At 38.8% G+C, this 27,709-nt stretch overlaps 1 protein-coding gene across 1 annotated transcript; it reads left to right on the top strand.

Annotated features, from left to right (window-relative positions):
* Positions 1–43: 43 nt before the first annotated feature.
* Positions 44–27,665, top strand: NAE1 (NEDD8 activating enzyme E1 subunit 1). The gene is made up of 20 exons (XM_054049210.1): positions 44–167; positions 2,009–2,112; positions 2,201–2,261; positions 3,345–3,375; positions 6,305–6,376; positions 6,728–6,807; positions 7,617–7,726; positions 8,198–8,307; positions 11,031–11,093; positions 11,447–11,510; positions 15,734–15,825; positions 17,405–17,464; positions 17,565–17,698; positions 22,184–22,259; positions 22,626–22,665; positions 23,750–23,836; positions 25,353–25,445; positions 25,903–26,017; positions 26,103–26,152; positions 27,420–27,665. The coding sequence occupies exons 1-20, from the start codon at positions 112–114 to the stop codon at positions 27,527–27,529; spliced, it is 1,608 nt and encodes a 535-aa protein (XP_053905185.1). The 5' UTR covers positions 44–111; the 3' UTR covers positions 27,530–27,665.
* Positions 27,666–27,709: the final 44 nt, after the last annotated feature.

The following is a 27,709-nucleotide window of genomic DNA, read 5'->3' as shown; positions in this document are numbered from 1 at the left end:
AGCATGTCCAGGTCGATCGCGCATGCTCAGTGACAGCAACGCGACCAATCCGGACGGTGCCCTAGAGCGGACAGCGCGGACCTCAGTTGTTTTACCGGGGGGGCCGGCACCATGGCGCAGCAGGGCGGGCTCAGCATGAAGGAGCAGAAATACGACCGGCAGCTCAGGTAGCGGGGGCTGCCTCCGGCCGGCTCTCAGGTCGCTGGGCCGGCCCAAGGCCGGGTGGGGCCACAACCTGGACCACTGGGGGCGCAGCGCCCCGCCCCCTTCTCCAGGGGGGGGCACCCACCCTGCAGGCTGCTGGGCAACCGGCTCAGCCGCCTGCCGGGCCCGCCGTACAGGCTGTGGGGCCCTACGCGCCGCCTTCCCCGGGCAGCCCTGGGCCGAGGTGCGCCTCACGGCTTGGCTAGTGACCGGCCCCGCGGGGCCTGCCCCCGCTGTCTGGGGTCTCTGCTGGCTGGGGCGGCTTCCCTGTGTCCCCGAGAGGAGGGGGTGTGGGCAGGTCGGCTCACCGCTCTGCCTGTGACAGGGGGCGGTGTTACTGGCCACGCTCACACACCGGCCTCGGGAAAAATTGGGGGGTTGAGGATGTTAATGTTCGTGGAAAAACGATTTTGTTGGGGAAAAACCAGCCCTTGAAGACTGAAATGTCTTGGTACTCAATGGTTTTGTTGGAAACTCAACGTTTTCCAATTGGAGGCATAGGGGAGGCAGTTTTCGACCAGCTCTGATCACAAGTGTCCATACGGCCTCGTTTATTTCTATAATCCAAATAGTGCTCGTTAGTGAACTCTTGGAGATGATGTCCATTTTTCGTGCTTTTATAATTGGATTCTTTTAAAAATCCATTTTATGTCAGCAGTTAAATCGGTATTATAAAGTGTGCGGGAATTGAACAGTTGTCAGTATTCCAAAGGGTTTTATTTTAAAAAACACTGTTAAGGCGGCAAATGGGGGAGGGCTTATTTACCTGTCACATTACTTAAACTAAGCTACTTTGCTCCTTCCCCAGTTTCATTTTTGAGTCTGACTCTCCAGTCAGTAGCTCCAGTGTCTGCTTATCCTCGGGTTTCAGAGTAGCAGCCGTGTTAGTCTGTATCCGCAAAAAGAACAGGCGTACTTGTGGCACCTTAGAGACTAACAAATTTATTAGAGCATAAGCTTTCGTGGGCTACTGCATCCGAAGAACTGGGCAGTAGCCCACGAAAAATTATGCTCTAATAAATTTGTTAGTCTCTAAGGTGCCACAAGTACTCCTGTTCTTTTTGCTTATCCTCAGAGTTTAATAAACTTGTACTGGGGTGAAAATGACTTGATTCTTGAGAAAGTCATTGCTCACTAGTTTCCAGGTAACAGCAGTGAAAATTAATGACTCTTCCATACCTTTTTTACTCTGAATAGCAGCAGAGGTGCTAGAGCTGTAGGTCTGCAGGAAAACATTTTTGGTTCATGTTTAGAAATTATTTCTGCAGCCATATAGGCTAGAATTTGCCTTTAAAACAAAAACCCAGAGCAGGTGTATAAGCTAATTGGTAGTTTGGCCAAATAATCCTTTGGAAACAGCTTAAAAAAAATCTATACTGGGTCACCATACAGAATGTGTTGCATCTTGAAGACAGAAATCTTCAGCAGTGAAAGAGGAGCATGTCTGCGAGCCACTGTCTGAAAACACTTGCAGTAGTTCAGGAGTTTATTTTTTAAGTCTCACGGGACAATATGAATGGTTTTAACTGTTGCTTGACAGTTTGGAATCTTTTGCTCTGTCTTCTCCATAGACATTTTTCCCCCCACGTCTGACGGACTAAAGGTAAAATCCTGGCCTCGCTGAAGTCAGTGACAAAACTCCCAGTGTAAATCATGCTCCTAGATATACTACTTAACGGTGTATGGAGAAATAGTATGCTAAACTACATGGACTATGACATCAGATTCCCACTGCCATTCAGACTGTATTTGTTACCACAAGTTACTTTTTCCTCTGAATGCTTCTGTGTTTCTTGTTTTGTAGGTTGTGGGGTGATCATGGACAAGAAGCTTTAGAAGCTGCTCATGTTTGTGTGATAAATGCAACAGCCACCGGAACTGAAATCCTCAAAAATTTAGTACTACCAGGTAAATAAATTTCAATCCTAAATTTTAGGAAGAATTTCAGTTTGAATAATTAAGAGTGCATATTTCTTCTTACTGTATTATTTTCAAGGTATTGGCTCATTTACGATTGTTGATGGGAATCAAGTCACTGGAGAAGATGTCGGAAATAAGTAGGTTTACTATCAGTTTTCTACACAAGTTCAGCAGTGATAAGGTTTCAGTAGTTTTACTATGTGCTGTTTAAAAATAATGGTTAACTTTCTGTAACTGTAGAAGTTATGCTCAAAACAAGCTGGTTTTAGGGGGTGGATTTTTGAATAGTTGTGAAATGTACTTTGTGTCAATAGGGCAATTAATAAGAAATTCCCAATTTTTAAATGCATTAGTTGGAAAGACCATATTCTTTAAAAAAAAAAAAAAAAAAAACCCACACACCAAGGATGTGTAGTGAATATTTTACTCTCCTACTGTGACTTAAGATTCCACAAACTTTTTTATATATCTAAATATAGTTTCATGGCTTTTAAACTGTTTTGTCATCAAAACTTACCACTTTTATTTAGAAAGACAAGGTGAGGTAATATCTTTTTATTAGACTAGCTTCTATTGGTGGAAGGTAGAAGATTTGAAGCTACACAGAGTTCTTCAGCTCTGGAGAATGAAGTGCTGTTCCTTCAGTATGCTTCCATAACTCCTGAAAAATGCATGCAGTTAGGGAAAGAATAGAAACCCTTACATAAATAAAACAATATATGTAAATGTACATCAAAATGCAACTTCCATGGACTCTGTGTAGCTATTTAATGGTAATAACTTAGGCCTTGGTCCTGTAAGGTGCAGGCAGACTTTTGTGCCCACATGAAGCTCTGTTGACTTTAGAAGGGGTGAGCATTCTGTGAGCATAGGGTTCCCTCTGCATGGAGAATTTAGCAGGATGAAAATTCACCTGCAATGAGTTCCTCACTGGGAGAGTGAAATTCTGCATATGCTACAGAGTTTGCAGATTGTAGGGCCTTAGGGACTGGGATAAGGCTTCTTTAAAAATCTGACTTTACAAGATTCAAAAAGACTGTTTTCAAAGAAGTCATGTTAAAGATGTGATTAAAATTAATAATTGAAGGAAATAGATATTAAAGGACTTCTTTTTTCCTGCATGAAGCTATATAAATGTTCTGCACTGTAGGGAAACTTAAAAGCTTAAGTTTTGTGAAAGGTATTATTAATGTCACTTTCTACTGTCTCTCTTTTCTCAGTTTCTTTCTACAAAGAAGCAATATTGGCCAGGTAAAGTGATATTAAACATGGTTTGTAAGTATATTGAGAGAGTGATTGTGTATGAAATGGAAATTAGACATACACAGATAAAAAATTTCTTTCTTCTATAGTAGTGAGTGAGGAGAACAGAGCTCCAGGAGATGAGTGGGAACAAAAGCCCAGTTTTGGCCATGTTGAGTTTAAATTGGTGGCTGGATGCCCACAAGGAGATGTTGAAAAGACTGGCTGTGACTTAACCTTGATGGAGGAAGACAAGTCCAGGGTGGACAGGTGGATTTGTCATTAATAAAAAAAAATATCAAGTACAGAAGGGAGGGAAGGATAGAATCCTGGGAGACCCCCACCAAAAACTGAAGTGTGTGTGGGGGGGAGGTGAATGAGAACCCACTGAAAGAACAATAAGAGGTAGACAACCAGGAGAGGATAAGATTCCAAGAGGAGGATATGGTTGACTGTCAGAGGGACTCAAGATGTCTATGGGAAAGGAGCACTAGGCCTGTGTTATGTCTAGCAAGATATTAGAAACCTTGGTTAGAGCAGTTTCAGTGGAATAATGAGGATGGAAGCTAGACTGAATTGGGTGTGGAATGGAACTTAAGGAAAGAAACTCAAGATGATGGTTGTAGACAATTGTTTGAGATGGGAGAATAGAATGTGGATGATAATCTGAAGGGGATTCAGGACCCATGGTGAATTTTTAAGATGAGAAAGACCAAAGCTGAATTGGGAGGGGAATAAACCTCTTGAAAATGAGAGGTTGAGGGGACTAGGAAGCTTAGGAGATGGAATGGTCATTCCGGCAGAGGGAAGAGCTGGAGAATCGGGAAGATGTTCAATGTCAGTGAGAGTGGAGGAGGAGAGTGTGCACTAGAGTGGGGAGAGGGATGGAGGAGGTAATACGGAGTCTTACCTCTTTCTGTGTTGTGTTTTTTTTTTGTTTTTTTTAACTTTGATAAATCAATAAAATTCTGAGTGGAGAGGGAGTAGGGGGCAGTTTTATTAACTTAAAAAAAAAAACCTTAAAAGTTGTATTCTGTCTCTGTTCATCACTATTGTTTCTAGTCTATTAGTAGAAAAGATTTTGTAAAACCATTATTTACAAAAGATTTAAACTGGGGGTGGGCACCTACATTATCTAAAAGAACATCGACTTGCATTTTCTAATGTTAGTTGGGTTTGTGCCATCTACCTAAAGTTAATTAACATACGATAAGTGAAATAAGCTCTAATCTTGGATGTTGGTGAACTATAGTGGTTATTCATAGATTCATAGATTCATAGATTCTAGGACTGGAAGGGACCTCGAGAGGTCATCGAGTCCAGTCCCCTGCCCGCATGGCAGGACCAAATACTGCCTAGACCATCCCTAGTAGACATTTATCTAACCTACCCTTAAATATCTCCAGAGACGGAGATTCCACAACCTCCCTAGGCAATTTGTTCCAGTGTTTAACCACCCTGACAGTTAGGAACTTTTTCCTAATGTCCAATCTAGACCTCCCTTGCTGCAGTTTAAACCCATTGTTTCTGGTTCTATCCTTAGAGGCTAAGGTGAACAAGTTCTCTCCCTCCTCCTTATGACACCCTTTTATATACCTGAAAACTGCTATCATGTCCCCTCTCAGTCTTCTCTTTTCCAAACTAAACAAACCCAATTCTTTCAGCCTTCCTTCATAGGTCATGTTCTCAAGACCTTTAATCATTCTTGTTGCTCTTCTTTGGACCCTTTCCAGTTTCTCCACATCTTTTTTAAAATGCGGCGCCCAGAACTGGACACAATACTCCAGCTGAGGCCTAACCAGAGCAGAGTAGAGCGGAAGAATGACTTCTCGTGTCTTGCTCACAACACACCTGTTAATGCATCCCAGAATCATGTTTGCTTTTTTTGCAACAGCATCACACTGTTGACTCATATTTAGCTTGTGGTCCACTATAACCCCTAGATCCCTTTCTGCCGTACTCCTTCCTAGACAGTCTTTTCCCATTCTGTATGTGTGAAATTGATTTTTCCTTCCTAAGTGGAGCACTTTGCATTTGTCTTTGTTAAACTTCATCCTGTTTAACTCAGACCATTTCTCCAATTTGTCCAGATCATTTTGAATTATGACCCTGTCCTCCAAAGTAGTTGCAATCCCTCCCAGTTTGGTATCATCCGCAAACTTAATAAGCGTACTTTCTATGCCAATATCTAAGTCGTTGATGAAGATATTGAACAGAGCCGGTCCCAAAACAGACCCCTGCGGTACCCCACTCGTTACGCCTTTCCAGCAGGATTGGGAACCATTAATAACAACTCTCTGAGTACGATTATCCAGCCAGTTATGCACCCACCTTATAGTAGCCCCATCTAATTTGTATTTGCCTAGTTTATCGATAAGAATGGTTAGGACCAAAGAATGGGTTTTATTAGGGGATTGTCCTCACTATTCTGCTAGTAGGTGCTGTTGCTTATCTTCCCTTGTGTCACTCTTCTTCCCCCCTCCCCAATCCTTTGGCCTCATCTTCTGCTGTTTCCTTCTCACATTGTAAGTAGCTCTTTCTCACTTCAATATCTTCTTGCCATCACTCACACTGCTCTGAGTTTCATTAGAGCTTGCTTAGCTTTTAACTTAACAGTGCTTAAGAAAGCTGCATCAGGAGCTTACGGTGCTTCCCATACAGTGATTTTAAAATTCGATATAAGCCATTTATTACAGTTTTCCATTTTTAGACTATTTTTTTAATGTAAAGTACAGCCTGGCTCAAACAAAATCCTTGCTATTACATAGTGATTTTAAGATGAATGTGAGGTTTGAAATAGTTGAACTATATCAATATTCCATAATGTACTTGCTTGTAATACGGCATCTATACTACTGGTAATGTATGTAAAACACAAAATCAATGTGTAAATTATAGGTATGTTTAAACAGGTATATTTTTAATTGTTTTAAAACAGAACCGAGCCCAAAGTGCCACAGAGCTCTTACAAGAATTAAATAATGATGTTTCAGGAAATTTTGTGGAAGAGGTTTGTATCCTTGAATTCCTATCCACGTTCTGGTGTTTAAGTGCATGGTAAAGTATGATAAAATAAAGTCATTAGTTACAAATTTATCTGTAATTGCAGTGTAAGAATTTATGGTAATACAGACCTGGAAATAAGATCTCAAATAATGTGGGTCAAGTTCATTTATGTATATATGTAAATAATGTTTGTACCTAATGATAATAAAGATTCAGAAGCCACATCTAGCATTTTGAATCCAACTCCAGTGTTGAATACATATGTTCGCTTTAACTTTTGATATGCTTGTGTCTTTCTAAGATAAAGCAAAATTTATGTTCCAATATATGTGAATATTTTTTCTCTTTTATTTAGAGTCCAGACAAACTTCTAGACAATGATCCTTCATTTTTCTGTCGGTTTAATTTAGTGGTTGCAACCCAGTTACCAGAAAGGTAGAGTCCTGTTCAGATTTTTTTCAATCTTCTTACAGCTACAGTTTTGTTTGCAGCCTTATTATGGGAAAATATAATTTATGTGAAGCAACATTGCCCTTTTTGCTGTCATATGCAACATTTAAAGACAGGAAAGCTTTATGATAATGATTTTCATTATATCTTTTGTATGTTAATACACCATTTTTTTTTTTTTTAAGTTCTTGTATTGACTCATTGTTAGGCACAGTTTTCAAATTCACTTAAATGTTGAGTCCTTCTCTCTAGTTAGGGAGCTCTTCCTAATCCACCATAGCTATGTCAGTTTGGTCATCTAATTTGAGGCCTCACATGTAATGGGATCCGTGATACCGTCAAGTCTTCATGAAGGTCTCTTTATCACCTATCTAACTCCCTCTTTTCTAACTGTGTACATAATTGTATTGCCACACATTACTTTAGTAAGAAGAATTGTATGTGGCTCTATCAGAAACTTTGTCAGGACTGTATATTAGGAGTTCTACTTTACAATTTCTCTTTTTTTTTTTTTTTTTTTTTTTAAACTGATCTTTTAAAAGTTTGGGATCATAGAAAACAATGCAACGCTAAAAAGCCAATAGCTATAAATTATCTGGTAATGTCTTTTTGCTGTACTTTTAACATATCTCTTCTGATCTTATTTCATATACATTTATAACATCCTTTTGATCATGTTATATTTTTAGCTTTGAATGCCTCTAATGTGGGAAACAGTGTATTTTTTTTTAATTATTGTCGCACACCTGATTATCTCTTATACATTCTAAGAGTCATTTTATTTTTATTTTCAGTATATTGGTGCGTTTAGCTGAAATTCTCTGGAATTCTAACATCCCTCTGTTAGTCTGTAGGACTTATGGACTAGTTGGCTATATGAGAATTATGATTAAGGAACATCCAGGTAAGAGATTTCTTTAGAAATTAGACTTAGATGGATTTAAAGGTGGAATTGAAAGCTCTTTTCTAGAAGTTTTAGTTGTGGTGTTTATTTAGATGACCTTTATATGTTTAAAGAACTATTTCATTTTTATCTTGTGAAGTATTTAGTGTTAGTTAATAACCTTGGCATTTGCAGTTGGAATTTCCCACCCTAAAAGTCATTCTAGCCGTGGAAATGACTTACTGAAAGTTGCATGCAACAAATAATTAACCTGATGATGAAGCAAAATGGGAGACTTTTGTCCAATACTATACTGCATTATATTATGGAATACATTTACAATGAGGCACTACTTCCATTAATGTGTAATTATGCTAGTGGGACTCGCATAACTAAATACCCAAGCACTGAATATTTACTGTTATGTTTTGTAGCCTACAATCTGTCTTGTTTATCTTTCAAATTAAATTATCTTGTGTAACTCTTTGGCAGTCGTGGAATCTCATCCAGACAATGCATTAGAAGATCTGAGACTGGACAACCCATTTCCAGAGCTGAGGGAACATATGCAGTCTTATGACTTGGATCATATGGAAAAAAAGGTTGGCATGAGACTTGCATTCTAAAATACATTCAAAATAGGCCCCATTCTTGCAAGTAATTCCATGCAGATGGGTCTCTCCTCCTGCACAGAGCCTTACCTGTGCAGAGATGGTTGCAGGATTGGAGCCAAAGGGTCCTATTTTTTTTTTTTTTTTTTTTTTTAAGAGTTTAACTGACACCTTCAGTGAATTTGGCTACCGCAAAAGCTAATCGTGAATTAAAATACCAAACTTTGTCTGTGCTGATGTAAACATCACTTCACATAGTAAGCATTCTGAAGCCACATTTTTGGGAAACATCCTTCCTTGTGTTAGGTGGGATAAGTGTAATCTGGCCATAAAAGTATGGTAACTGGTGGCACAGAGTCAATGTGAAGTCTCTTGCATAATTTGTCCCCTTTATGGCTAGAGGAGGAAAGATGGTGTAGCTGGAATGTCCTGTGCTATGCCAATTCTTGGCTGTGTCTTTGACCCCTGTAGTCTTTGCAACCCAGTACAAATTAGAGCATCCTAAGGGCAGATAGAATGACTTTCACAGGGCAGCAGCAAGATTAGGAGAGTATAGAGGTAAAATTTAAACCACCATTTCACACTGCCCTCTATTTTATCTCTGTGCAGTGTGGCCATCCCCAGTTAAGGAGGAAAGAAAAAGGGTTTTTGACAATGATTATCTGGATTCCTCAGTTCAAACAGCAAGTCCCAAAGCTACAAATTAAAAAATATAAACTTTGGATCGGATTACTGTATGAGTAGCGCCTGAGCAGTTAGGAAAACAAATAGATAATCCATATGGAAAATGTTTTTTTTCCAGTCAGGTAAAGGTAACTGACTGATATTGTGCAGAGACAAGATGGGTGAGGTAATATCTTTTATTGGACCAACTGTTGGTGAAAGAGCAAGCTTTCGAGCTTACACAGAGCTCTAACTTGCACATTCTTCAGCAATACTTAAGACGAGGTTTTGTCCTTCCTGAGTGTAAGTGGCCAGGTACTCGTTTACTTGAAGTTTCTACCCTCACCCTGCTGGTGCTTTAGGCATGCCAGAACTCTAAAAAATTACTTTCTGCAAATTGGTCAAATACTTGTTGGATCATTCAAATTGGTGCAGAAGCCAGATCTCTGAATGTTTCTGCTCATTAAATATATATATATTTTAACCATTTGATATATCGAGAATATATGGAGTCTGATTTGAGATCAGTGTGAAGATTGTCCTGGTAGGTCAATTAGTCAAAAAAAATGCCTGTTTTCTTCTGGCATGATTTCAAAATTCATTACATTAATGCAAGAAATACAGCAAGAATAAAAACTGCTTCAATATTTGATATTTATGGTATATGTGAGTACTGACAGAACCTAGGGGTATGAATTGGTCTGCATTTTAAGATGTAAATTGGGGAGGAAGATTCTAAACAGTGATGTGTGGCCTAAATCTTTCACTTGTGGAAATGCAAGTTTCATGCTCCTGTCACAGGTTTAGCAGCAGGTCTTGCTTTCCAAAGAGAGTACGGGGGAGTTGCAATATGAAAAAGAAAGACCTTTAGCTTTCCTATTGTAGGGCTGGTCTATATTTCTAATCTCCTTTTTCCTGCTCTAACCTATCAAAAGTATGACATCTGGTCACTACCCTAATGATAATACTAGACCAGGGGTCAGCAACGTTTGGCACGCGGCTCTCCAGGGTAAGTACCCTAGCGGGCCGGGCCAGTTTATTTACCTGCTGACGCGGCAGGTTTGGCCGATCGTGGCCCCCACTCGCTGCGATTCGCCATCCCGGGCCAATGGGAAGCCGCGGCCAGAACATCCCTTGGCCCTCGCTGTTTCCCGCCGCTCCCATTGGCCCGGGATGGCGAACCACGGCCAGTGGGGGCCGCAATCGGCCGAACCTGCCGCGTCAGCAGGTAAATAAACTGGCCCGGCCTGCTAGGGTGCTTACCCTGGCGAGCCGCGTGCCGAACATTGCCGACCCTTGTACTAGACCTTTGGATCTAAGAGGGCTTAAACTTAATTAAAATTATTAAATCCACATGCAGGACAGTTCTAAATAATTGTGCAATTTGCAGTTCTCAGATTTAGATTTTAAACTGTATAACACATCATAACTTTTATAGACAATTAGTATTTATTTGCTCCCCCTTCTTAAGATTTGAGATATGACAAACATAAGAATGGCCATAGTTGGTCAGACCAATGGTCCATCTAGCCCAGTATCCTGTCTTCTGAAAAAAGAAGAACAGGAGTACTTGTGGCACCTTAGAGACTAACAACTCTAAGGTGCCACAAGTACTCCTGTTCTTCTTTTTGCGGATACAGACTAACACGGCTGTTACTCTGAAACTTGTCTTCTGAAAGTGGCCAATGCCACGTGCTTCAGAGGGAATGAACAGAACAGGTAATCATTAAGTGATCCATCTCCTGTTGCCCATTCCCAGCTTCTGGCAAAGAGGTTAGGGACACCATCCCATCCCTGACAAACTTACTTGAAATTTCATTTAATTGCAGAATCTGTTTACATAATGTTGCAGGCATTGCTGTCAAAAACTAGGAAACTTTATTGAATCAGAAATGTTGATCTTAACTCTCTTATGGTGCCTCAATATTACAGGATTTTAAAACTGTGGTAATCGAACATACAGAGCTGTCAGCTTTAAAGAAATATTCTATTTCTAACCACTTTCAGAATTATGTCCATTACAGATTTTTTTTTCTGTTTGTTGATTGCAGGACCATAGTCACACTCCATGGATTGTGATTGTAGCAAAGTATTTAGCAAAATGGTACAGTGAGGTATGTTGATAATGTCTTATCATGAAGCAAACGTATAGCATCCAGTCTCTCTAATGTAGGCTTTTAATGAAAGTACATCTGACTCCAAACTAGAGCACTTGGGAGTAAAAAAGAATTGGACTGGTGATAAAAAGTACCACATTGAACAGTGTCCAAAGATTTATTTTTGGGCACTGAATGAAGCCTGTAATTACTGAAAAGTGTCTGGTTTGTTTTTTACCTATGTTTCCTTTACCTCTTACTGAAACACAAATATATGTGTATTAACTTTGATACAAACTATCTAGAAGGTAGTCATGTGACAGGATAATTGTTATATATTAATCTATCTTTTATTTATACTTTCAATTTAGAAAAGTGAGCAGATACCTAGGAATTACAAAGAAAAGGAAGCCTTCAGAGAGCTGATTAGACAAGGTAATATATGTTATGGGCATTTCCGCCACTATGAAAAGACATACAAGACACAACTTGTCACTGTGGCTTGAAATTGAACTTACATCAATGCAGATTCATGATTTCTTGAATAGGTGTGTCTTAGGATCCTGAGTCTGCTTATGAAGCCATCTGGTAATACTGTATTTTCTGGCGTATAAGACTACTTTTTAACCCAGGAAAATCTTCTCAAAAGTCGGGGGTCGTCTTATACGCCGGGTGTCGTCTTATAGGGCGGGTGCTGAAACTTCCGAGCCGGACTGGAGAATCTGCGGTCGCCGCATATGGTGTGGGGAGCTCAAAAAGGGCCGCGGCCGCATCCCCGCCCAATGACGAGGTGAGGGGGCGCCTCACCGGGAAGGTGTAAGTGAAGGGCGGAGCAAGCTGCAGGCGTCCGGGACGCCCGGGGTATGGAAAAAAGAGAGAGAGCGGCGCTGTGCCCAGAAAAACACGCTTCTTTCACCCATCTGGCCCGCCCTTGTATCCTATTACCGTACCTCCTTCTCTGCCTCTCAGATCTCGCTCCTGAGGACTGCAGTGAAGCGGTGCATGCGCGCATGTGTGAGATCTGAGAGGCAGAGAAGGAGGTAATAGGATACAAGGGCGGGCCAGACGGGTGAAAGAGGCGTGTTTGCGCTACCGCTCTGATAGTCTTGGAGACAGGGAGGGCTGGGCAGGTAGGGAGAGCTGACCAATCCAAGCAGGCTTTGAATACAACAACCAGCCAATCGCTGGTAAGGTACATCGCTTGCCGTGATTGGCTGGTTGTTGTATACTGGGTACCACATACAGTACCGCACCAGTATCTGTACCTGTTCATACAGTATACAAATGTCCAACAGTCAAAACCCCATCATGGCTCCACCAGCAAGAAGAAAGAAATATGAAGCCAGTTTCAAACTTAAAGTTGTAAACTTTGCCATGGAACATAATAACTGCGCTGCTGCAAGACAATATGGAGTAACAGAAAAGATGGTTCGGGACTGGAAAGCAAATGAAAAAGCATTAAAGAGTATGCCAAGGGGTAAGTGTGCATTAAGAAGAGGCACTCCACATTGGCCAGAACTCGAAAAACATGTAGCAGACATGGTGAATGAGCATCACCAAAACGGTTATGTAGTGACACGAAATAAAATACATTTGTTTGCACTTCAGTGGGCCAAATCTAACCCAGATCACAGCAACAGATTTAAGGCCACTGTATCCTGGTGTACTAGATTCATGGGAAGGCATAATATGGTACTGAGGCAAAAGATGAAAATTGCCCCAAAATTACCTGCAGATCTTGATAGCAAAGTAAATAGTTTCCATCGATACGTAATACAACAGCATACTAAACATGGCTATGCGTTAAGTAATATTGGAAATCTGGATGAAACTCCAATGAATTTTGATATGGTTGGAAATAAAACTGTCCATCAAAAAGGTGAAAAAACAATTTTAATTAAAACAGGACATGAGAAGTCCAGTTTTACAGTGGTACTAGGATGCACAGCTGATGGCGCCAAACTGAGACCAATGATTATTTTTAAAAGAAAAACAATGCCGAAATTCAAGTTCCCTGTTGGTTGTTTTGTACATGTGAATGAAAAAGGCTGTATGGATGAAGAAGGGGTAAAGCTATGGCTTGATAATGTATGGAGCAGGCGACCAGGTGGACTTATTCAAAAATGTAGTCTACTGGTGTGGGATATGTTCAGGGCTCATTTAACTCCCAGCACCAAGCAAATGCTTGCAAGACTAAACACAGATGCGGCAGTTATTCCTGCAGGATTGACATCGTTGGTACAGCCACTGGATGTGTGCCTAAACAAGCCATTTAAAGATCGCATTCAAGAACAGTGGAATGAATGGATGGTTAGCGGCGAAAAGTCATTCACAAAAGGAGGAAACATGCGTGCTTCACAGTTGGATGTTTTGTGCAAGTTTGTCATAAAAGCCTGGAATGATATTGATGCAGAAACAGTAATCAAGTCTTTCAAGAAGTGTGGCATATCAAATTCATTAGATGGTATGGAGGACGACTACTTGTGGCAAGATGAAGAGGAAGCCGAAGCTGAGACCACACCATCTGATATGGAATTCGATCCATACGGTGATTGCCTTACAAATGTATCACAAGATGTCATTGATGTACTTATGATATCAGATGACGAACAGGAGGATTTTGAAGGCTTTTAAAGGGAAACTGTCACGCCAGCAAAACCTGTAAAAATACCATAGCTTGCAGTTATGATGGGCGTTGCTAACTCGCCAGGGACTTGCCTGGCACTTGCTCTCTCTCTCTTGTTTGTTATCTTCCTCCTATCATCATCAGTTCCAGTTTGGTTGACAGCTTAGAAAACAAACAGCATGGCAGCTCCCATGGATTTATTGTCTTATCCTTCCTTTCAACTTTAGAGTGAATTAGGAAAAGTTTAATCCACTTGCACTGTTTTATGTTTACATGTTTGATGACAAACAGCCTTATGTTTATAAGTGACAGTTTTCCTGCTAAGTACCTGCATGTCATAAGCATTTGAATTAAAATTACCATATTGAAATCAAATCTGATGTTTTTTTAATTTTTTTTTTTGGTGTGCGTTGGAAGAGGGGTAGTCTTATACGGCGAGTATATCCCAAACTCTATATTTTAACTGGAAAAGTTGGGGGTCGTCTTATACGCCCAGTCGTCTTATACGCCGGAAAATACGGTACTTGTTTCTTTTTCTAAGCAAAGGCAAGCACCTTCATTCTATTGCAGTTCTTTAAAGAAAAGACAAATGCTAACTTTGGAAAACATAGCTAACTTTGCCTAACATTAAAATTTTGCTAAAGTAGGGGTCTGGGTTTTCTTTATTAATGGAATTAAGAGGCTGTGTCACTGGTATAAAACCAGCCTGAAAATATCTGTTGGCTGATGGGCCAATGTGAAATAAGTTTGTATCCATTTCATTTTCAAATGGTTGTGTCCACATCTCTCATGCTTGCACATGCATGTGGGTGTTATGCACACATACAGATCAGTTCCAAAGTTGTTATTTTCTTAACAGCATCAGCAGAAAGGTCAAGGATTACGATGAGCATGGAGGTTGAATTACTTTCTCAGCCCTAGAGGTGGTGATTCTATGGAGAGACCCATTAGTGGGTAGCATGGGGAAATGTACATATCTAGTGACCATATTGTAATTAATCTTTGGATGGAGGACTTTGCTGTTAAGGGCTGTCAATCTAGCACCCTTCACAAGCATGAAAATGTACAGAATATTTTTAAAAGAAATGTAAATAAAGCATTTTAAGTTGTTATAGAAACAAGGCCATGTTATTTCCAGTTATGAACAGACTTAGTTTCTGGTACAAACAAACGGACTTATTTTTCTCTTTATATCTAAATCCTATTTACATCACTGTAAATTATTCAAGAAATTATTTATTTGTATTAAAATAAAGATTGGCTCCCTAATAGAACTGAAGTGCAGCGTTTTATGCTAATTGGATTTTGCTGCAGCCTAGAGTACGTACTCTATTCAACAGTTGTATTAAAGTGAAACTGTAGTAATTTTAACAATGATATTTACAGTCAGTAACATTTCCTTACCTCCTGTTACTTATGTTCAACTATATTTTTGTTTTGTGTCAAGTAAAGGGAGAGCTTCAGTGTTTCATAACCTGAAAGTCACTTTACAGATATCAGAAGTATTTTGATAAGTATAAGATAAAGAAACAGTTGTACGTGAGAGAAATGATGGTCTCATATATCTATATCTGTACAGTGATTAAAGCACTTGACAGAAATTCAGGACCTCTGGATTCTGTTACAGACTTTGATTCAAACTTCTATATAATCATGAGCAAATCACATGCTCCATCTGTGCCTTAGTTTCCCTATCTGTAAAACTGGTGATAGCATTTTCCCTACATCCTATACATTGTGACGTTTAATTCAATAATGTTCATAACATGAACTTTGAGATCTTATGATGGAAGATGTCATGAGTGCAAAGTATTTTTAATACCATATCAAGTATTTGTACACATGGATGAGGGAGAAGGTAGCCGTTTTTGTCTCTTAATGTGGTGATATATATGTTTTGTGATGACAGAATTAGAACAGTGATATGTCACAGATTCACCAAGAGAAAATCTGATGTGTTCCCAGGACATAAATGTAATGTGGGAGGCGGAGTTTGTATTATTGCTTGTGTTACTACTTTCTTTTCAAATAGGAATCTTAAAGAATGAAAATGGGATCCCAGAGGATGAAGAGAACTTTGAAGAAGCTATAAAAAATGTAAACACAGCACTAAATGTTACTAAGGTAAAAGTAGTTTATTAAGTTTTAAAAGATGAACATAATGCATTTGAAGAGCTAAGGGGACCATGTATCTTTTGATAGTATCATTGTTTTTTCAGAACAAAAATTCTGCAGCAGATCTACAGTCAAAGTTATTTTGATGACCTCCTCTTATTCTCTTTATAAACCAAACAAACATTTTGGAACAACTTGGCAGGACTAGTAGTATGTGCACAAGAGGGTAGTTCCAGTTGGGCTATAATACAATGGCACAGTTGTATTCGGAAACGTACAAAGCACCTGTCCACCTGCTGCCTGATTGGAGCCACTTGCTAAACTATTCTTTCTTCACTTTCATAAACGCTGCATTAACTAATTTTTTTAAAATGGTCCGGATTTATTAAGAAGAGCAAGGCTTACTTTTGGATATCATCGCCTGACTATTTTTTATGAAAATTGGGTGTTTGTATCAGAGAAATGTTCCTTCTTCTAAGCTCTGCTGCTTAACTAATGTTAAAGGCCTTAACTCCTCAGCAATGAGCACAAATTCATTAAAAATACTTAGTGAAGCCAGATAGTAGAACACAGTCTTTCAAATCAGTGTCAAAAGCATTTCCACAGTATAACTTATGGTGAACATGAGTGTTTAAATAAATTAAGAGTGAAATAAATTTTACAACTCTTATTAAATTTAAAGTATTCATTTGCATAGAACTTACCAGTTCTTTCTTAACCTAAATCAACAGATCTACAGAAAGTTTTTAGAGGGTTATGGATTTCCTGTAACAAACATTATATGTTTTGGAAAACATTGTTGCATGGTCTTGTGTACTTGAGGCATTAAGCTTTTCTTAAAGACACATCCAACTCACATATATTATCAAACCTCAGGTTACTGCAGAACTGGTGTACTCCCCAGTTAACATACTGTGTTGATTTGTGATGGGCCAAAGGAATGTTTGATGGAACAAAAACTCCTATTTGACCAATAATATTAGTGTGGACATGACCAGAATCTATTAACATTACCAAAACTAAATGCCAGAAGCATCATTTGCTATGGGGTGGGGGGCAGTCGTACTTCTTCCTTTCCCCTGACTTTGGATGCAGTCATTAGGAAAACAATAATTGCCCAATTTTTTCTTATTTGTGTTGCTATTTGGTCTGTGTTGCTAAATAGTCTGTATGCTGACACATTTTTTCCTCCTCCTCCTGCCCCCGGAATTTTTCTGAAATGATGCCCTTGCTAAATGTATGTAATTCCTAACATTGGGGCAAATGTTTCCGTATCTTAAACCCTCTCCAGTTCCTATTGAAACTGCAAGGGTGTTGCAAAGGCCAGATTTGGTGTGTAAAGTTTGAGTTAATTAGAAGCCTACACTTTTAGCAATTGACATTTTCTAAATATGATGGTAAAGAGGTAATTTATCCTAAAGTATTTGTAGCCAGTGGGACAGATTCTTTCATGGAGATTCAGAAAAGATGACTTTGAACATTATTTAGATATTGAATTGCCCACATAATTACTTTTGGGACAATTCTTGAATAAGAAACTTGGGTAAATACGTGTGTGTGTTATATATACATATTTTTTTTCTTACAGATTCCAAGCTGTATTGAAGACATTTTTAATGATGATCGTTGCATCAATCTCTCACAGCAGGTAACAAGAGTAACTAAGGATAAGATGTTTGTATAGGAATATTATTACAGCTACTTTTGTGTACAAGAAAAATAAATTACTGCTATTTGTACTCTTGCAGACGCCGTCCTTTTGGATTTTAGCTCGAGCTGTAAAAGAATTTGTAGCAAAAGAGGGGCAAGGAAATTTACCTGTCCGGGGCACTATTCCTGATATGATAGCAGATTCGGGTAAATTTATCAAATTGCAAAATGTGTAAGTATTTGAGTTTCTTCTTCAAAGACAATCAGCATTATAGTAATGGAGGGCATTGATTTAGATTTCACAGGATGGGCCAAATTCTCAGAAGCCATTTCTTAAAAAAAAAAAAAAAAAATTAGACTGTAGATGGTGCTACAACCTGGTCCTACCCTCCCATCTGGATGGACGCCACTTTGTTTTGATTGGATCCAACAGCTGAAGCCCACATGCCTCTTAGCGCCCTGGTTCTGGGAAGTGATCACTGTTCCTACCTCTGGGTCTCTTAAGCATGTCTGAGGTAGGGATCGGCAACCTTTGGCATGCGGCCCGTCAGGGAAAGCCGCTGATGGGCCGGGGCGGTTTGTTTACCTGCAGCATCCGCAGATTCGGCCGATCACCATTCCCACTGGCCGCGGTTTGCTGTTGCAGGCCAATGGGAGCTGCAGGAAGCGGTGTGGGCTGGGACATCACTTCCAGCAGCCCCCATTGGCAATACACATTTAGCAAAGGAAATTCTTCACCATAAACACTTACTCTTTAAGCAGCACTAGAGTTTCTTGAGAAAAATGCAAACAGTCCTGAACACGTTGCCCCTCAGTGGGACTTCATGACCCCTGCGAGTCTCCTCTGTGTAGTCTGAATCCTGGGCTTGGCTTCAAGACTTCTGGCAGTAGAATTCCTTGTCCGTCCACTGCCCATCCACCACATGCTTTAAGCAGCCTTCTTTTAAAAGTCTATCACCCTTCTTCCTGCTGCACTTCCATTGGCAAATTTTTAGGCTCCAAATTCAGTAGGAAAAAAGTTGTTCAGTGTTGGCGGCCCTTGATTGCTTCCTGGACATAGCCTTGGCTACAAAGTAGATGTACTAATCTACAACAACAGTTGCAATCATAAATGGCATTCATAAAACAAAACAATTAATAATTCAATACAGACATGTCCCCAAAACAGTCATAGATGGCATTAAAATATAATGTAGATTAGATTTTAATATATTTGGGAGGAGTTCTGTAAAAATGTTTTCCCTTGGGAGGAAGGGGGAGCGAGAGCGTCACCCTGTGAGAGTTCTTCCGTGTAAGGAGAGAGAAAATGAACCTGTTGCCTCATCCTGCAAAAATGAAACCGTAGCAAAGTATTAAGTGAATTATTGGATTTGCATAGGTATGAAAGACATTTTTAGTTCTCTAAATTCTTGAAGGCCTATATTGTTTTACAAACCTATTTTGTAAAATTATAAATAATTCCTTGATACGCTTCAGTTTATATTTAAAAGGAGTATTAGTATAATATTTCATTCATTCCAGAAAAAAAATATTGAAAATTAACTATTTAAGCTATGAGAGAGATAAGGCAAGTGATGAAATATCTCTTATTAGACCAACTTCCGTAGGTGAAGGGACAACCTTTTGAGCTTCCCAGAGCTCTTCCTCAGGTTTGGAGAAAGTCACCAGTGTGTCTGAGCTAAATACAAGGTGACAAATTGTTAAGCATAAGGGTTTCCATGCATGCTGTTGGAGACGATTTAAAATGAAGTGGGCAATAAGGATTAGAAGGCAGTAGGGGATGTTATAAATTGTTTTAGTGAGCCATAAAACCAGTGTCTCTGTTAAGTACATGGTTTTTAGTGTTCAGCAGAGTTATGAATTTCAGTTCCTAGCCTTGTTTTTTGAAAGTGTTGTGCAGGTTTCCTTTGAGGATGAGAATTGAGAAGCCAGATATGGAGTGATCATTTTGTGAAAAGTGTTTTGCCCATGGGCTGTAGGGTCTTCTGTAATTTTTCTTTGTGAGCTCATTTGAGAGAGTAGTGATTATCTGGTTTCATCCACATAGCTGTTGGAGTATTTAATGCACTGGATGAGGTATACCACATTTTGTGATAGGAACGTGTGTGACCCATGGATCTTGAAAGGTGTGTTGGAGGAAGGTATTGGTCATTGTAGCAATGAAGGTATGGCTGCAGGTTTTTCATGGATTCTGGCAGGGTCTGCTGCTGCTTTGAGTTGGTGTGTCCTGGTCTGTGGGGAGCCTGCTTCTGATGATGAGCTTGGGGGCGGGGGAGTTGTTTGAATGCCAGAAGAAGGCATTAGGGAAAGATTTCTTTCAGCATGTGGTCCCCATCAAAGATGGGTTGTTTGATAAAAGCATCAATTGTTTGATATCCCATATGTGTTCTAGAGTGGGATAACAGGTAACAGCTAGGGTTGTGTGGTCAGTGGGTTTGGGGTTTTTTTTATTTATTTTTTCTTCTGTATTGAAGCAGGTTCCTTCAGGGGTATTTGGTGGGATGTCATTGTTTAGTGAAGGCAGTTTTAAGTGTGTGTAGATATGTATCCCAGAATTTCTCTTTGGAGCAAATTCTGTGGTATCTGAGTGCCTTGCTATAGACAACAGGCTTCTTGGTGTGTCTGGGATGATTGCTGGTTCTGTGGAAGTAAGTGTATTGATCTGTGGGATTTTTGTGTATAGTCAGTTGTAGGGTTCTATTGTTGCAGCTGATCTTGGTGTCCAGGAAGTTGATGCTGGTATGGCATTGGTTTTCTAGAAAGAGTTTGGTGGTTGAAGCTGTGGTGGAAATCTGTGAAGGAGTTTAGGTTGTCTCTTCAGAGGATGAAAATATCAACATATCTCAGGTATATCATTGGTTTTATGGTGTATTTGTCCAGAAATTCTTCTCAAGATGGCCCATGAAAAGGTTGGTATATTAGGGAGCCATCCTAGTACCCACAGCTGTTCCCATTGTTTGGACAAAGTGATTGTTGTTCAATGTAAACTTGTGGGTGAAGATGAAATGGATCAGTTTGATGTGTTTTGGGTTGGATTTTCGAGCACTGTTCGTTATCTTGTACGGTGTTTGAAGCAGGCAGCAATGCCATCATGGTGAGGGATGTTGGTGTATAGGGTGACATCCATGCAGAGGTGAAAGTAAGCCGGTACGGCATACCGGCAAGAGATGGTACGCCGTGCCGGACTGGACTGGCTTCTCCAGTGGTGATTTAAAGGGCCCAGGGCTCCAGCTGCTGCGGGGAGCCCCGGACCCTTTAAATCACCGCTGGAGCTCCGGCAGCCGGGCTCGGATGGGGATTTAAAGGTCCTGGAGCTCCGGCCCCGCAGCGGAGCTCTGGCAGTGCTTTAAAGGGCCCGGGGCTTCCCGCAGTGGCCGGAGCCTCTGGCCCTTTAAATCGCTGCCAGAGCCCTGCCGCCGCTACCCCAGCAGCGGCAGGGCTCCAGAGACAATTTAAAGGGCCCAGGGCTCCTCGCAGTGGCAGGAGCACCAGGCCCTTTAAATCCCCGCCCGAGCCTGGTTGCCGGAGCCAGGCTCCGACGGGGATTTAAAGGGCCGGGGTTCTCCCCGCAGCAGTTGGAGTCCCGGGCCCTTTAAATCACCTCCGGATCCCTGCCGCCACTACCCCAGCCCTAGCCTGAGCCCTTTAATTCGCCCCTGAGCCCCAGGGCTCCCAGATGCCTCTGCAGCTGGTAGCTCCGGGGTGATTTAAAGGCCCTGGGGCTCCCAGCCACAGCTGGAGCCCCAGGGCCTTTAAATCTTGAAAGGCCCCACCTCTTCCAGTTGAGTCCCGCTCAGGACTCCTGCGTACCAGTAAGTCCTTTAATTTACCTTCACCCCTGCATCCATGGTGGCAATGATGGTGTTCTGGGAGAGGTTGCTGATGTTCTTGAGTTTCTTGAGGATATCGGTTGTGTCTTGGAGGAAGCTGGCCTTTTGTGTGGCATATGGTTTGAGGATGGTTTCTGAAAGTCCTGCTTTTCCTTCAGTAAAAGTGTTGTGACCAGATATGATGGGTCTGCCTGGGTTCCTTTGTTGTTTAAGGTATAGCACTTTGAGCTTCATAGTGTGTCCTGCTACTGAGGTGCGTGGGTTGCTGCCCAAAGAATTAATACAATATAATTAAAACATCATAAAATACAATATAAAAATTGGTCAGTTGTATTTGTATAGTATACTTGGTTCAAAGTTTTCTTTAGTGCTGGTCCTCTCATTGTTGAAAGGAATTAGTATTTTTTGCCTTGTAACTTTCCACAGTAATATTCCTTTTAATGACAGGTTTCAGAGTAGTAGCCGTGTTAGTCTGTATCCGCAAAAAGAACAGGAGTACTTGTGGCACCTTAGAGACTAACAAATTTATTAGAGCATAAGCTTTCGTGGACGAAGTGGGCTGTAGTCCACGAAAGCTTATGCTCTAATAAATTTGTTAGTCTCTAAGGTGCCACAAGTACTCCTATTCCTTTTAATGCTTACTAATGGCAAAGTCATTCCAGTGCACTGAGTTATGAAGCTGCTTCTACAAGTAACTTAGAGCTACAGCAAAACAGTCATGTGATTGCTGCCATTGGCTCTTCTGCTGCTGAGGTAGCTGATCTTCTGACTTCATTCATGTTTACAACAGATAGGGGAAGAAGGGTTATAAAAGTGTTGTTCAATTTTAGGCTCTTAAAATAAAACTGTAGCTTTAAACTATTAAAACTATTTCTTACCCTTTACAGATACCGTGAAAAAGCAAAGAAAGATGCTGCTGCTGTGGGTAACCATGCTGCTAAATTGTTACAGTCAATAGGCAAGGTAGTTACGTTAGAACCTCATTTAATTTCTCTCAAAAGGACAATAATTTTCCATGTAGTCGGTAAAGAATGGGGAAAGGAGCACAACAGAGACAGTAAAGAGCTGACTTAACTACCACATTCTCTTGGAGAGTCTTACTAAAGTTCTAATATGATTTCACTATACGTACAGTGTGTGTATTTCTGCATTGTTTGTAGTCACTTTCCTGTGACTATTTAGAATGTTAAGTGAAAGGGACATATGAACACATAATAAGTCTTCCTTGGTTAACATTTGATCTAACATCCATTTCAGTATAATTTTGAAAATGTAAATCTTCTAACCATTGTCTTGTGCAGGAACAAACATATTCTTGTTCCTTTGCAGGCACCAGAGTCAATTTCACAGAAAGAGTTAAAATTGCTTTGTAAGTATCTTTGGATTTTGCATTACGTCATTCTTGTTTTATGCACATACAAATTTTCAGGAAGTCTTAAAATTATTCACAGTGTAGCTATATTAATCTCTAGCTCACAGTATTTGAATCAAATGTTGTGCCTCTTCCAGAGAAGTAATGGACACAAATATCTCCCACTGACTTCCATAGAAGTTGCAAGTGCTTAGCACCTGTCAGAATAAGGTGCATGGAAAGCTATAGGCAGATGGCTGAATGTTATATGCCCACAAAAATAAAATAAATAAAATTAATTACTGATGATTCTGGATGGAACTACTGTTCATTTGGGCAAAGTTTGTTTTACCCTTGTATACTAATAAATACTAGGGCATATGACAAGGAAAACAGCAGCCATCTGAAACTATAAGTATTTGTTTTATTTGAAGTGCTGTAGTTGTGGCATGTATTTAGAGTTTTTGTTTTGTTTGAGGTAGTTTTTTTCCCCCTTCCCTATGTTCATCCATATTTGTCTATTTTTTTCTTCCCCTTTCTGCCATTTTACCACTGCCACAGGTTCACTTTTGCCCATCCCCAACCACTGATTTTTTTAGAATGTTGCTCTCTCTAGATTGCCTGTTGCCACAGAGAGAGTAGGCAGCGCTGCAGGAAGCAGCATTATTTAGTGCAACTTAGGAAAGAGAACAGCTTTTGGGAGGATAGAGGAAGAAAATGTGGGGCTGATGCCTGTGGTCCAACAGATGACCATAAAAGAGGAGGAGGGTGGGGCATCGTCCTTTCTGGAGTCTGGTACCACATGTATTGACAATCCTTATCACAGCGCAATAGGCAACATGACTGGAATTTTGAAGTACACAAATATAGAACATTTTAATAAAACTGTTTACCTTCATAGACCTATAAAGAAAAATTACTTATCTCAAAGATTTTATTACATTGCACCACTGAAGAAATACAATAAAAAACTAAAATAACATCAGTTGGTGATAGATTTACTCTACATTGTTTAACAGTAAGTAAATTCTGAAATGCTGAAGAAAATATTGCACCCTTTTAACCTGTGCTCCAATATTTCTTTTCTGTGTTCTTTGTTCAGGCAGCAACTCAGCGTTTCTTCGAGTAGTGCGGTGTAGATCCCTTTCTGAAGAGTATGGTTTAAATACATTTAACAAGGATGAAATTAGTAAGGACTTCTATTTTTATTTATTCGTAGTTTTTCTTTGAACCTCTTTCTTTTATCATGAAACCATACTTAAACAGAAAATACATATCGTCTATATTTCTAAGCATAATTTAAAAATATTTTTTATGACAATTTTGTTTTAAAAGCTCAAAGATGAGCCACTGAATTAATGTGTGTGGTAGTTTTCCCTGGCAGATATTTTCTCTTCAGCAGCCATGTAAGTAAAACATTCATCCTCATCAAGGTGTTAGTCTTTTTAAATTATATTCTCTCCTGTCTGACTTAAGTTTTTTGTAACAGGAGCTAGAAAGGTTCTTCCTCAGGAGCAAATATTTAATTATCTTTTTTTAGCTACTGACAGTTGTTGAATTTTGTGAATAAATTATGTGGCAAAGTATCATTTAATAAAAATTAGGCAAATAACTGCTACAGACTTTTCAAACATACATAACTCCAAATTCCAAGGTAAATACTAAAAGGGAAACAGCAGTCGTTCAGAAAAACAACACTCGTTTAGTATGTGTCTTTTCAGTCTTGTCATAATGTTTGGCCAAAATAATTGTTTTTTTGTTTATCGCATTCACAAAGTACATAAGTAAAATGTCTTTGAACTGGTTCATATTATGTAGGGTACAATAATTCAGGAACTTGTTTAATTTTACATTTAAAAAATTCAATATGTATTGTCCCTACATCTTTTTTTGTGCCTATCTTAAGGAGACTTCCATTTATTATATAATTATTGCCCTTAGTGTTTCTTTTGTAAATATACATTATAAATAGGCTTGGAAGGATTAGATTTGTATTGGTAAAGATTGATTTCATGAATGAAAATGAACAAAAAAAATAGTTCCATTGATTTAAAAATCAAAATTTACAGATAAGCAAAATCTTCTTGAAGTAAGAGTTTGACTTTAGGATATTTCCTTTGTGTATTTTGATGTAATGTTGACAATTTGATTTTTAATGGTTACAAAGTTTAACTTTTTGACTCTCAATGTCTGTCTTTAAAATAATTGGCTGACCTCCCCCCAATAATTTCCTGCAACAGTGTATATTTAAATCAACAAAAATATTTTAAAATGCTTAAAAATAGACTATTATCAATCACAATTATAAAAATATAAAAATAAAGTTCTGCCAAGTGTAATTCTGAAACTCTAATTGTGACTCGAGGTAAATATCACAACCAAGCAATTGTTGGCATTGGTGGAGTTTAAGTAAGAACAGGTGGACAGCTCCAAACTGAGATTATATAAAAATATATGGGTACATAACTTTAAGTATACTTCGTCACTTACATATCTAAACAATCCATCACTAAAACTTGAAGGGGAGACCTCTCAGTTGTCTCCCATGGGGGTGTGGTGGCAAAACTGTAAAAAATGCATTTTACATTCAAGCAAATGTGAAATACTTTTATCATTCCATCTATTTCCAAGTCTATTTTAAACCAATTTAAAATCTGTATTTTGGTTTTTTGTTTTGTTTTGTTTTTGTTTTTAATCATTTTCAGTTTCCAGCATGGATAATCCAGACAGTGAGATAGTGCTATACTTAATGCTACGAGCTGTGGATAGATTTTATAAACAGCATGGTAGATACCCAGGTAGGTTATTACAATAGTTTTAGATATATATCAGTCACTCTAGGAAATATACCAATCTAATTTATGATACAGTAATACATATGAACTATAAAAATGATTAAGCAAATATTTGAACTAAACTAGAGTATGTTTATTGTGCAAATATTACAAAGTGACCAGATGCTTAAGATTAACAAATGAATGCAGATTGATGATGATGGTTTTAATTGCTTGTAAAAATTAGTTAAATTACATGATGATTTAGTATTCTGCTGAATGAACATCATCAGTGGTATTTGATTGTTCAGTATTGTTAGAGCTAAAATTAAATACGAATGTATGTTACTTGAATAAAAATGTTAATGACTGCAATAACAAACAAGGTAATCATAGCACAATTTTAAAAAAATGATTGGATGTGTTAACTCTGGCATATTAAAGTCCAATGAGGAGAAATGGCTCATAAATTATGTCCTAGGTGTGTATAACTACCAAGTGGAAGATGATATTGGAAAATTGAAATCTTGCCTCAGTGGTTTTCTTCAGGAATATGGGCTGTCTGTAACAGTGAAGGATGATTATGTCCATGAATTGTAAGTATTGTATGATAAGATGTCACTTTCATTAGTTTATTTAAACTGCCCTAAAATACTAATTATTTTACTTTTTGCTATCTAGTTGTCGCTATGGAGCTGCTGAGCCACATACTATCGCTGCATTCTTGGGAGGTAAGAATACCACTTTACTTTCACAGGTCCATTTAGAACTGTCAACCGAGCTATTTTTGAGCCCAATTTTTATTATTTTAATGGAATTCCTCTTCAGTATATTTGGAGCAAAGGGAATAACTATGGGCTGCAGACAAAGACTGCATTAGTACTGCAACATTTTAACGTCGGTGTGTCATATGCTATATGGAAAAAGTTGTCTGAGCAAGTGATCAGATTGGAATAAAAGAAATAATGGGAAATTACAAAATGACCTTATTAGGCCAGTTATACTACTTATACTTTTTTAATACTGTAGTTTAAAATAAAATTTATAATGTGTATATGTGACTAGTGAAAGTACAAAAATCTGAAGCATTGACGGAAACAATAGTACACTCTGACTAATTTTAATTTAGTTCTAATTTCAGTGTAGACATTGCTAACTCTGCGAACTTTGTAAATCTGTACCTAACCAACATTGCCTTATTTCAGGCTGCAATAAATATTTTATAACCAAGATGTAAATCATTTTGAAATGTACATAATAGAAGTATTATTGCAATCTTAACTATTTTTGCTTACTTGTCTTCTTACAGTACCAGTTGAAGTGTTAGCTATATAAACAACTTGGATTTTTTTTTAAAGGTTAAAGAAAATTATATTGCCATGGGTGTACGTGGTACTTTAGAAAAATGTATGAAGACAAGATCAGGGTTCTTAAGGGTATATAATGGCAAAGAAAATGTGAACACAGTATTTTTATAGCGGTATTAAAAGAGGTTATAGCAATAAAATAAAATTTAAGAGCTTGTTCAACAGTTAAAGAAATAAAACGTAGAGAAGCTAATTACTAGCTAAGTTTTCTATCACCTGAATTTTCCAATACTCAGACTCTAGACTGCATAATCTCTTTTGAAAGGAAAGGGGATTATTGAATGGGAGGGTAGGAAGTGTTTTAGAAAAATGGTTGATTAGGAAAAAAATCAGGTTAGGGGATGTAGACACTTCTCTTGCATTAATTCAGAAAGATCAGTTTCTTTTTCATCAGTTCATATGATAAAATATTTACATAAACTTATGTATATGCCTTTTTAAAAAATAAAATTGAAAAACAAATACCAAATCACTTTTTGCCCTGATTCAGGAAAGCATTTAAATTCAGTCTGTCAAACTGTTTCATCTTTATATTGAAATCTGGACCAGATACTGTTGCTCTTGGTTTTGTTTTGTTTTTTAAATATAATTACCTGCCAACGTTATTCTTTTTCCCCCTTCACTTTAATAGGTGCTGCTGCTCAAGAGGTTGTCAAAGTAATTACAGGACAATTTGTAATTTTTAATAACACCTATATTTACAGTGGAATGTCACAGACATCAGCAACTTTCCAGTTGTAGAACTATGGTATATATGTTGGAAATTGTAATTGCCATCAGGTTTGCTCCATTCTGCAAAATATCACTAGTGTGGTGTGGTACCAATAACTAAACTCTTCTGTATTTTCCTCCATATTAAAATCTTATTGCAAATAAAGGGTACTCTTATTTTATTCTGAGGACAAGTAAATCACACCATAA

This window comes from Malaclemys terrapin, chromosome 14, assembly GCF_027887155.1.
Source record: "Malaclemys terrapin pileata isolate rMalTer1 chromosome 14, rMalTer1.hap1, whole genome shotgun sequence".
In the NCBI taxonomy this organism is placed as follows: Eukaryota; Metazoa; Chordata; order Testudines; family Emydidae; genus Malaclemys; species Malaclemys terrapin.
The sequence above is the reverse complement of the archived record's forward strand: the minus strand, read 5'-3'. Positions and strand labels throughout refer to the sequence as shown.